Source organism: Sphaerodactylus townsendi, linkage group LG10, assembly GCF_021028975.2.
Source record: "Sphaerodactylus townsendi isolate TG3544 linkage group LG10, MPM_Stown_v2.3, whole genome shotgun sequence".
NCBI classification, from domain to species: Eukaryota; Metazoa; Chordata; class Lepidosauria; order Squamata; family Sphaerodactylidae; genus Sphaerodactylus; species Sphaerodactylus townsendi.
The window spans coordinates 40,626,635-40,638,519 of NC_059434.1; the positions used below are offsets into that span (position 1 = coordinate 40,626,635).

The 11,885-nt window shown below is 41.7% G+C and overlaps 1 protein-coding gene across 1 annotated transcript; it reads right to left on the reverse strand.

The window, feature by feature from the left end:
* Positions 1-370: 370 nt before the first annotated feature.
* On the reverse strand, positions 371-11,069 carry APELA (apelin receptor early endogenous ligand). Its single transcript, XM_048508683.1, has 3 exons — positions 10,632-11,069; positions 8,110-8,199; positions 371-1,389 (listed from the first exon to the last, which is right to left on the reverse strand). The coding sequence occupies exons 1-2, from the start codon at positions 10,705-10,707 to the stop codon at positions 8,111-8,113; spliced, it is 165 nt and encodes a 54-aa protein (XP_048364640.1). The 5' UTR covers positions 10,708-11,069; the 3' UTR covers positions 371-1,389; position 8,110.
* Positions 11,070-11,885: the final 816 nt, after the last annotated feature.

Here is an 11,885-nt window from a genome sequence, read left to right on the forward strand (position 1 = left end):
TATTAAAAATAGCACCAAAATATAACGGAGTCCTTTGCCTCTGTTTTTAAAGAACTGAATTAAATGAACAGGGGGAAAATATTCCAAAATAACATGCATGAAAAAGTGCCTGATGGCAAAAATCCATTTAAACTTTTAAATCCAATATAATGTTGACAATGGTGCACTTCCAAAAAGAGAACACATTAAAAGGTAAAAATAGCCCCCTGTGCAAGTATTGGATTATTACTGGCCCATGGGATGATGTCATATCATATCAAATTAAGGTGGAATTATTTAACTTTAATCCAACAACTGTATTTCCTTAAAGTGGAAGTAGCCTTTAAGATTTATCTAGCCTTCCCTGAATTGAAAAAAAAAGGGGGGGAAGCATGATTGAAATGGTATTTTATTTAACTCCACAATAAATTGAATACAAATTCCTTATGAAATTTACAAACAAATTAGCCAAATGCTTCACTTGTCTTTGAATGTACATAGTATCCATGAACAGAATACAAGTTTTTTAAAAAAAATCATACAAAGATTATTTAAAATGACAATGCTATTTGATGTATAATTTTTACAGCATACAGTTACAAACATGCCATAAAGAAATAATTGACTCTCAGAATACAGTTGTAAACATATTAAGTTTAGCACAAACACACCCAGGATTACTTCTGAAGAAGACAAAGGTGAACTTTTTGCTAACATCAAAGCCTTTATCAGCATGGCTTTACTTGGGACATCAGTATAAACAGAATTCCAAAGTAAGGTTCCAACATTAAGATGTTACATTGGAAGTTAATCAGTATTTAAGAACTTTCTGCTGGAAACAAGCAGGTACCCAGCCAAGCCAATAGATATTATTCTGGTCTTATGATAATGGCAAAGTTATTTGAATAATGAAAGCTTAAAACATCACTATACATTCTAAACATGAAGCAATACCTGCATTATTTATTGAACAATTCCTTCATATTTTACTGTGCTAGACTGTGAAGTTGGTGTTAGTCTTAACTGAGTGAAAGATATATATATATACACACACACATGAATACAACACTATTAGTATACCAATAGTTCTTTAAATTATCCTATATTTGTTCAAAATTTGCTTTTTATCGCCTAGAATGCTGTACTGATGTGTAGAGAATGGTATCGTATTGCACTGACGATTTTCCAGACCTTCCAGACAAGATCACTTAATTCTTCATTGTTTTCTCTGTGCTTAGAGAAACCCAAAACTCCTGTGAAGCTCTTCCAAAGCCTTCTTGATAAGGCTTTTTTAATGCTTCCTGATGATGGCTTATAGGACACCTGCATAGATTACAACTGCTAAGCTATCAAATTCTGTCATTTGGTCTCTTCCACTTGGCTCCTCCTCTTCCCAGCAGTGGACAGAAACTGTTGTGGGGGAGGGGAATGACAAATAAAGCAATTATTTATTGTCAATATTCTGTAAATGTGCATACACAGCTCTGTTTTGATAAAGTTGGAAAAAAGTGTGGAAACTAGGAGAATTTAACTTTACGCAATTTCTTTATTATCTGCGGATTACTTTTTGAACCATCAGACCATTGGTTCATCCATCTCATTGCCTATTTTGACTGGTAGTGACTCTCAGAGAAACACCATTTCTAACACCTTCTACCCAAGACTAAGGTAACCAGATTGTCACCTTTAAAAACCGGGACGGGGGTGGGTGCGCGCGCACGCACGGCCGCAGGAGCACACTGCCTTTTGGGGCGCTCCCTGGATTCCCGCCCTGTGACAGGGCGGAAAATGGGAGCGCCCCAGAAGGCAGGACGGCAGGGCGGGAAACCTGGGAGCACCCCAAAAAGCATTATCCCTGCTGTCACATGCGCAGGAGGCTGCCCGCGACTGCAACTGCTTGGGCGCTACCTGTCTAGAGGCGTGGAACCGGGAGCTTCTCCCCAGAAGGCAAAATCGGGACAGGTACAAAACCCCACGGGACAGATTGGTGTAAGGCGGGACTGTCCTGCCAAAAGCGGGACGTCTGGTCACCTTACCCAAGACCCTTTAACTGAATGTGGAAGGAACTGAGCCTGGGAACATAAGCATATGCCACTGCCCCCCCCCCTTCATTCTCAGGATAATCACATTTATTGTGTGATCATAAGAAACTATAAGGTGGGAAAATTCAAACACGTTAATCAGAAAGTAAATGTAGCTATCCCTCTTTACTACGGCCCTGTGTTGTGCAAGGTATATCAATCTGAAGAGCAAAATTTCACTACCAAAACTGTTGTTAGCTTAAACCCCCATCTGGCAGGCTGTTTGCTAAGGAAATCTAGAGGTTTTACAAGTAATAGTAACAAACTCGCTTGTACCAATTGATTTGGATCAGGTAAACAGGATACATTCGCCCAGTAACTCTGACTTTATTTAGAATCTGTTAAATAAGGACACTATTCAAATAGCAATTTGCTGCTTGTAGGTGCTTAGTATAGTCTGTAAGTCTGTCTAGACCCAACTGACTCATTGAGAAGGATAATACTTGCGCAAACTTGAAAGCTGCTGGATGTCAAAGAACTTTTACCATGTAGGCAAGTGGGATCTTGCGTTGGATGTAAGACTGGGATGTGTTTAAAGTCCTCTATCAAGCTCTGTTGGAACTAAAGTTTCACCCAATTCACTCATGCCTCCATTTCATCTTATATACTTAAGGACGTTATCACTTTACAAAGTATATACTGTTTTCTTGAATGCTGAGCAGCTACTTACTGTATTACAAATAACATTAAAAGGTAAATAAATCTTTGTGATTTCATTTGGTCTGGAAATAGGGTATAGGGATGAATGTGCATTGTTACTGTATTTCTTAGCCTATCCCCTTGTCCATCTGCCTGTTTTTTAACTCCCCACGTAATGGTTTGGATCCAACCTGCTTTTTTGCTAGTGAAAAAGAAAAGACCATCTAAAAGGGCAATGCTGGGGATCAAGGGACCTGCATGTAAAAATAAGATAAAAATAAAAAACCACCAGGTGGGAGGGGGGGTGAAAGGAGGATAATGACCCATCTCACCAAATGATGGAAATAAGAGTGAATAGTCCCTGCTAAAGGCAGTGGGGCCTTCTTGCAAGTCAGTGCCTTGGTGTGCCCCTGCCCTTTTTATACCTCTCAGTTTATCTGTAGGCAAATTTGTCCTTATGCTCCAAGAATACAACTCAAAACACTTTATGAATCTGCTGATGCAGTAAAAAACCTAGCAGGAAAAACATTTGTTCTTTTTGTAAATTAATCTCAAAATTAGGCCAATGCAATGAATACACTAGAGAGCTTAGCTGTTTTTTAAAATCATTATTAAAGTGTAAATATTTCTGCTCCAAAGTAGATGTCTGCATTTTAATTAATGGGTCCACAGGTCTTATTATGTTAGCTTAAAAATTATTCAGAATTACTATAAAACACTCATTGTAAACCCTTTGTTAAAAAGTTCACAACGATGTGAATTTTTATATAACTCTTATTTTCAACCAATTAGCCAAAATATGACAGTCCTAAATAGTCATACTTTTCCAAGTGTATTGACTAATGTATTTAGCAGAATGTAACTCTGGCCCCTTCTGCACATGCAGAATAATGCACTTTCAGGGCACTTTGAAGCTGGATTTTACTGTGCAGAATTACAAAATCCACTTGCAAACAGTTGTGAAAATGAATTGAAAGTGCATTATTCTGCATGTGTGGAAGGGATCTTTGTTTAGGACTGAACATGAAGCTTCTAAAAGGTCATGTGGTAATGGCTACTGGATTGCTAGAATAACAAGTAATGGGTTTAAACAGTGGATTAAGTTCAACCAGCTTTTGCGTTGATGGGAAAGGAATCACTTCAGACCATCAAAAAAGCTATACCGGGGATCATGGGCCCTACGTGGACAAAATCCCCACCAACATGAAGACCTGCAATAAGGCGTAGAATTGGCTGAGACTGAGCAAAAGAGCTAGCTAGATCCAACCCAACAGTCCTTAGCCCAGCTTCTCCTGGAACTACAAGAGAAATACTCTATTAGTAGGGATAGCGACTATGGACTAAAATACACATTATGGCACCAAGCTGGCCAGCGTCTAAGGGATAGCAACAGGACCTTGTTGGGCCAATAGGATACCTCCTGGCTTAGTAAATTATGCACAAGCCAGGCTGCAATTTGACGCCAATCCCTTAACTTGATTGATGTGTAAAAGAACACACACACACACCCCTCACAGCTATGCTCAAACTAATAACTGTTATGGTTATGGTTATGGTTAAGAGCATAAATGTTTCCTCTCACTGTATTTTGTTATGGTTTCTTGTTACAAAGACTGCCCTAATGGCACTAGCTACAAAATAGCTTTTAGTCTTGCAAATGGATATTCTGTAAGTGGAAAAGACAACCCGCCTTAAGTGCATAGTGATCACTGGGTCTCTGCAATATTAACTTAAATGCATTGTATTTGAAGACACATTAGCAAGATAGATTAGTTGCATAATAATGAAACATGAATTGGGGGCAGGGTGTGTGTGTGTGTGTGTGTGTGTGTGTGTGACTGAATCCACTTTTTGCAGAAAAAGGTTCAACTGGTTTTCCTCCCAAATTGCTACATGCTGAGTGAGCTGATGGGATTGCCTTTAACTACTGAGCTGTCCTTGAAATCTGCCACCTGCTGAAGTCAACGCACAAGTGTGTACACTGACATGAAAAACTTGTTTGATCATCAGCCCTTAAAAAGACACCCAATGCATTTCTTTAAAAACTTAACAGCATTGTAACTTGTTGGGAATCTGAAAAATTTAGGGGTGGGGGAAGAATACATTTATCAGGTTGTATATGAAGAAAGACTGAAGTTACAAGAAAAAAATCTTAATTTTTGTAAATGTAAAATATTTTCTGGAATTACTCTTTTGGACATAATGAATGCCCTTACAATCTGAACCATAAGAAACAGCTTGGTTTTATAATGTGTTTCCTTCTGAATTGTAGTGCTGAGTCCCAAAAGTTCTATATTATACCTCCCTGCTGTTTCCATATCTGCTTCCCCTTTACCCTCTCAATTTAAAAACTGGTTGAGGTGCCACTGGATGTACTGTATAGGCAACTGTGTTGATGTTATTGTTGATATTGTTGTAAGCTGCCCTAGGCTTATCAGGGGAAGGAAGGCCTATAAATCAAATGATCAATAAAATAAATAAAAATAAATAAGAGGGCTGGTTGGTATTTGGTGTCAAAAGTATTTGAAGGGGGCCTAGAGAAAGAATACTTGCTTCAAGATGCCGTGTTTTTCTAGTTTCTACATTTTCACACAGTATTTTTATTTTACTCTTGTACTTAAGAGAAAAAAGCGAACTTTCTCTGAAGAACAGTTGTTCTCACTTAAGACATTCGCATTCCTGAGCAGTCTTATCAGTTTGATAGGAGTCTCCTTTTAAGAGAATAATTTGGGATTCTAGCCTCTGTCATTTTTTATTTATTACAATAAACTGCCTATGGGTATGCTATTATCCCAATATAGATCCAGAGTTGCAGAGCTATTAAGAGCATGTTTTATTCATCAGCAGAATGGTGTGCTTCCCTGAAAGGGAGCTTTGCCATCCTTTTGATCCTGGGTATATTTACATGTTCTATCTGCATGCCTCTGGAGTGGAGAAGTATTTGCATATACATACAAGAACTGTTCCATGCAGTTTAAGGCCTCCCATGAATAAAGCCACAAGACCCCTAATTTGATTAAAAGAATTACTTCTGTTTGAAACTGTGGAATGCCGTGTAAAGTCAAAGAGGTTCACCTTTCACACTGTAACAGTTTGCTGCAGGCCCATTTTGAACAGTTTGGTGTCTGAGCTCAAGCCACAGTAAACCAGAATCTCAATATGACTACCACACTTTCTCCCTTCCTCCTGCTGCTGCTATAGACCTAGGGTTGGATCCAGCTGACCCTTCTGTTGATAACAAAGGAAGGAAGGATCCTCTTTGCAAAAAGAGTAGCTGTGTTAATCTGTCACAGCAAAATAAAAGTCCAGTAATACCTGTGCCCAGGACTTCTGCTTTATTTCAGGATACTCTGACCACCCCAAAAAGACTATGCTAAGGGTCATGGGACTCGCATGCACAAGGCTACATGGGATGGGGTTGTAGTAAGGAGAACTGGGCAAGATTGTGTGAAAAAGCTGCCTTGATGCAACCCACAGCTGCTCTCTGAGAATTTGTAGAAAAGGAAGTTTGATTTCTTTTACCTATTGCCAAAAATCAGATTATAAAACTTTTTTGGGGTAAAATATGGACCCACTGTGGTGGTGGCGTAGGAGGTTAAGAGCTCATGTATCTAATCTGGAGGAACCGGGTTTGATTCCCAGATCTGCCGCCTGAGCTGTGGAGGCTTATCTGGGGAATTCAGATTAGCCTGTACACTCCCACACACGCCAGCTGGGTGACCTTGGGCTAGTCACAGCTTCTCAGAGCTCTCTCAGCCCCACCTACCTCACAGGGTGTTTGTTGTGAGGGGGGAAGGGCAAGGAGATTATAAGCCCCTTTGAGTCTCCTGCAGGAGAGAAAGGGGGGATATAAATCCAAAAAAACTCTTCTTCTTTTTAAAAATCTAAAATCCTAAGCAGACTACCACACTGACTGTAGCTGAGGAGTTCCATGCGGAATTAAAACTTCAAAGGGAATTGAATGGAATCTGGGGTGTCAAAGAATAATTGATCCTGTCCCTCCGTCTGGAACTATAGCACCTGCATAAAGCCACAGAAGCTTTGTCTTATTTCTGTGCGAAAGGAAGCTCTATAGTGGGCAACGCTGTTGGTGTATCTGATTGTTGATAAAGACAAAGAAGTAGATCAGTCCAAGTCAGTGGCAGCCTTCCTAAACCACAACCCAAGCATGATTTTCCTGGACCTGGTACAAACTCAGAACATGCCCCCCTCACTCCAATCCATCTCCTATATAGCATGTCATATTGGGCTGCCAGCTCTAGGTTGAAAAATACTTGAAGATTTTGGGGGGTGGAGCCTGAGGAAGATAAGATTTGGGGAGAAGAGGGACTTCAGTGGGAGTATGATGCCATACAGTCCACCTTCCAAAGTGGTCATTTTCTTTGGTTGAACTGATCTCTACCACGGGGAAATCAATAGTAATTCCAGGAGATCTGCAGCTACCACCTGGAGGTTGACAACTCTACATGAAACACAAGTTTCTCTTCTTGAAATGTCACCAATCATATCACATAATGGATCTGTATTCTGGCTCAGGCTCCTCTTCACCCCATTTTCTTATTCCAAAAAGAGCATGGGCCCTTTCCAAATATCTGGGAAAAAATGACCTCAGAGTGGCATAGAAGACTGCTGGATTTCAACAGAAGGGAACAGTTGTTGGGGAGCAGCCCAAACAGCCCATTATAGCTTACTATATTCCTCCCCCCCAAAAAATATTGTTCTTGGGTCAGAGGTCATTGGTTTCTTGGAAACAGCATGGGGCGCCTAGAGGGGACAGTTCAGCATGCAGAAAGGTGATGTCAGCAGAAAGTTATCACAAGCAGAAGCTAGCCTGTGGTTCAAAGCACAGTATCATAGTCTTTATCCTTCTTGACCTGTGGGTGTTATTCTACCTGAGAGACTTGCATTTAAAATTGTTTTAAACATGTACAAGGCAGAAGAAAACATTTCTTTGCAGTTTGACTGTATTTCACTAACTAAGAGTGTCAAATGGGTCCCACTCCGTGAAATAATCAACAGAGAAGCCCAGAGCTACTCACTCACTTGGAACAGTGCCCTGGAGTTCACATAAAACAAGTACTTTTATTGTGCCGCTTCCCCCTTTAGTTCTCTCCCCCCCCCCTCTATTTCCAGACCAAATAAAATCACAAAGAAAAGGCACCCAAAGGAAATTGCCTGTGGCTTGTGGTTGGTAAAATGCCCCCCCCCCCCAGCTTGTTTAAAAATGAAAGTATAATTTGCAATTGTGTATATTTTGGAGAACCTACTCAATCGGCCACACACTGTTCCTAAATTATCTGAGAGGGGGAGCCTCTTACAATCGCATCCTTCTGGCGCCTGATTTTATTACTCCACACTTATGAATGACCCTTGCCTAAATTTAGCTTAAGCTCTATAGAATTTTGGATACCTCACGGAAAGGGCACTCTGGAATGCAGGGGCATGCATCTCCTGTGGGAACAGTTATGTCGGTGGAGTTTTCTTCTGAAGGACAGGTTAGCTGGAAGGCAAGACAGAAAACAGGGAATAAGAAACACATCAACATTGATACACCTCATTTTCACACTGTGATGTCCAAAACTGTTACAGTTGCAGTGGGTTCCCTCAAAAGCAATCTTTGCTTGTGATTGGCTGGATCAATTATCCTTTCTATTTTTTAGTGCAAGAAAAGCGCCCAACTCCTTTCAGGAGTATAATGTTTGATGCCTGTTGATAGTTCTGTCTTACATTGTGTAAGCTGCCAAAGTGATTCCATAGGGAACTGGCGCTGAAACACAGAATAAATGAATGTGCCACAGCAGAGCCTGAAAACAAGATGGAATTATTTTGCATCATCTGAAGAGCTCACTGCCACCAGGGTTAAAGTTGGCTGAGAAAATTGAGAGTTCTCTAAATTAATGGACAGAACAGTAGTAATACAATATTTATCTACAATACTCAAATAAGCACATTTTCTGAGGAACAGGTGTCACATAGCGGTTTAGCTCTTGAAATTAACTAGACGACTCTAATCCTAATTTCAACTTGGAATCACGGGACGGAGATAAAGCTTGACAGCATCATCACTCTCTCATACTGGCCAACCTTACAGGGTTGTTATTTTAAAGAGCAAACAGCTAGTCATGCACATCTGTTAGAAAAACAATCAAAATTAACATTAATGGGAACCCTTCTATTAAGAAGGAATTTTTAAAAGCCCCCTCAAAGCACTAATTATAACATTATGTTTTAATTAGTCCCAATATCTAGCTGCATCCCTTGGGATGTTGTCAGATAGTAAATGCAGGGGCAGAGGGAGGAGGAACTGTGCCCAGGGCATGTGTGCGCCCCACACCCCTGCCCACCCCACCCCGGAACCCCCTGCCACGCCCCTGCACAGGTGCACGCCCAGGGCATTGCGGTTGACGCTATGCCACTGAGTGAATGCAAAGCATTTTGGGCACAAGGAAAAGTTCTAAGCATTGCTGATACAGCCTTTAGTGCTAGGAAGATGGAAAGCAGAAAGTTCTCCAGCCAGTTTGAATGTGGGAAGCCTTGGTTCAAATTTCCTTTCAGCTAGGATGCTCAATGTGTGGCCTTGGTAAGCCTCTGTCCTTTAGTCAACCAACACCACAAGGCAGTCATGAAAATACTTTATGTTCCTAGAGAAAGGCCAGGATACAAATACAGTAGTGAAAGTATAGCAAGCTACCCAGCTTCCCAACTTTCTGAATCCAGTCAGGTGAATGAACACTTTATCTGATCTGGAATGGGTACAATAGAGTCTTAGCTATGTAAGCAACCTTGGTATGTGCCAAGGTAGACTGAGCTGTATTTTATCATGGTCCTTGTAGTGGTCAGTGCTTCAGAATGGACCCTAGGAAAGCATTAGAAGCACATCCTGTTCTCCGCATTACACAGCTGAAGTCCAGTGTTGCAAAGCAGTTCTCTTAGGGCAATTTTGCAAATAGTAGGATATTTTCTTAAGGATAATTCAGGAATTCCCCCTCCCTCTGTCCCTTCATTGCTTTAACGAAGCCAAAGAGGTCAGAAAACACAGTGCCAGCACCTGATGCTTGGGCTTAAGGCTGCAAGTTATTTGCTCTGAGGTTGTATCACTAACATTAATGATACTGCTGCAGAATAAGTGTTCTGGAGGCCACTTAGCAGTCTACTGAGGGGATCGATGCAAATATCTCACTCTTGCACAGCTGGCTTCACCTTTTCCTCCTCTTTCAGATCGCAAGAGTGATTTTTAAAAATCAACATGAATCTGGGGAGCGCAATTCTGAAGCAGCAGAAGGGAATGAAGCCACAAAATATTCTCTCTCATCACAGAATTGCTGAAAACAATCACACAAAAGCAATAAAGCACCAGTGTAAGCAGATGTTACACATGGGTTGCAGGTCCTTTCCGGTGAAAAAACAGTGACTTAACTGCATTACACGGGTGTAAAATGGTTGTTTTTAAAATATTTGTATGTGCACAACACAAGCGTTGTTGCCTTTAGATTTTCTCATGTGTCTACTCTACAGCACTTAGAGGTGACTGACCAGGTGTAAATGTACAGTGTTACTTCCAATGGCACTTTATTTGCTAGTAAAACTCAGTAAAGACCAGCTTAATCAAGAGTGGTATTTCAAGAAAAGATTTTACTCGGCACACCAATCTAGGACTGATGCCCCCGCCGTGGCCATTCATTCTGACTTTGCTGCTCGCGATCAGAAAAAGCCCTGGATTGGCACTGCATTTTCAGCGGCACGCAGCTGTAGGCGTCTATTAACGAATCACCCTATAAAGAGGGAGGGCTTTAAAATAACACAAAAGTCTTAACAGTTGCAAAAAAAAAAAATGACAGGTGCCACCTAAAACCCATCCACCACCGCCCTCCTTCACGCTCTGGGGGAAAGTCAAAACAGAGCCGGGCGACCCATTCCAAGGCAGAATCCTACCTGGCCTCTGTCCGTTGACAAGGAGCACTCCAGTCATGATCCAAAAGCAGGTCCAAATGAGCCACTGGATCCTCATGTTGCAGGGGCGCACAGCCGAGTGGATCCACTCTTTCTCCTCGCCGCAGATGAGAGATCCCTGTCCTGGAAGGCGCCTGGCGTTTCTCTCCTGCCGGGTCTCTGCTCACAGGCGAATTGCAAGCGGGAGAAAAGAGCTGCCCGTTCCCAGCAAGGTTAATGATCGCAAGAGGCAAGGTTTCTGCCTCTGCGCTGTGGTCAGTGCCTCCCTCTCTGCTTTCCCTTCTTCTGTCACTCCCCCTTATTTTCCATAAGCAAACAACAGGAAGAAAAAAAAGGCCCATGTAAACAGCCCCTTCTGTCAATGCCTGTAAAGAGAGGAGCCGGCAGGAACAATAGTCCAACTTCCCTTTCGATTCATTCCAGGCAAGGCTTAATATGCAAAGCGAGCCAGACCCTTCCTCCTGCCATTTGCAACTGTTTATGCCTTGCTGCATTTTTTGCAGGGCCGGATTGGTCTCACATGCGAAGAGCCAGGGAAGAAGGGGCAGGAAGTGTCCCCTTTGTCCCGCTCTGAAAGGGCCCGCTTAAAAGCATTGTAGGCGCTTCTCCCTGGTGTCCCCCAAACCTTTGTCCCTTGTCAAATAGCTGCAAAGTGGCATCTATTCAAAGTGAAACTATCAGCTGTTAAACAAAACGGGCATCTTTGTAGCTTCAAGGAAGGGACCAAACTATCTGGATTTCTGTAACTTTTGTTTAACTTTTAACTAGCTTTTGAGACTGATAAAATAGGTATTGGCCTGTGGGGCTGTACGCATGTTGTCCCCAGGTGAAATGCACTCTTGGTCCTGCTGGAGACTGAGAAGATGTGTACCAACCTAGCCAACAGGTATAGATTTATTACTGATGGAATAAAACCCCCTCCCCTACCATTCATGCAGCTTCCACTTTGCTTCCCTGTCCGAAAACAGTTCTAGTTTTGGTTTCCCTCTGGTCCCTTCCACACATGCAGTATAATGCACATTCAATCCACTTTCACAGTTTGAAAATGAATTTTGCTACTCTGCACAGTAAAATCCAGCTTCAAAGTGCATTGAAAGTGGATTGAAAGTGCATTATTCTGCATGTGCGGACGGGGCCCTGTTTCCCCTGTTCTTCTGGCAAGCTGCCCGCTTGAAAAAGAACTTCAAAAACTGATTGGGCATTAACGCAGCAAAAGCTCATAAAGCAACGTTATTT

Bases quoted from the DNA above. Each gene is read 5' to 3' on its own strand.
- APELA (XM_048508683.1), bottom strand. From the start codon at position 10,707: ATGAGGATCCAGTGGCTCATTTGGACCTGCTTTTGGATCATGACTGGA. The intron at 8,200-10,631 runs GTAGGATTCTGC...CTTGCCTTCCAG, and splicing joins TGTCAACGGACAGAGGCCAG to CTAACCTGTCCTTCAGAAGA.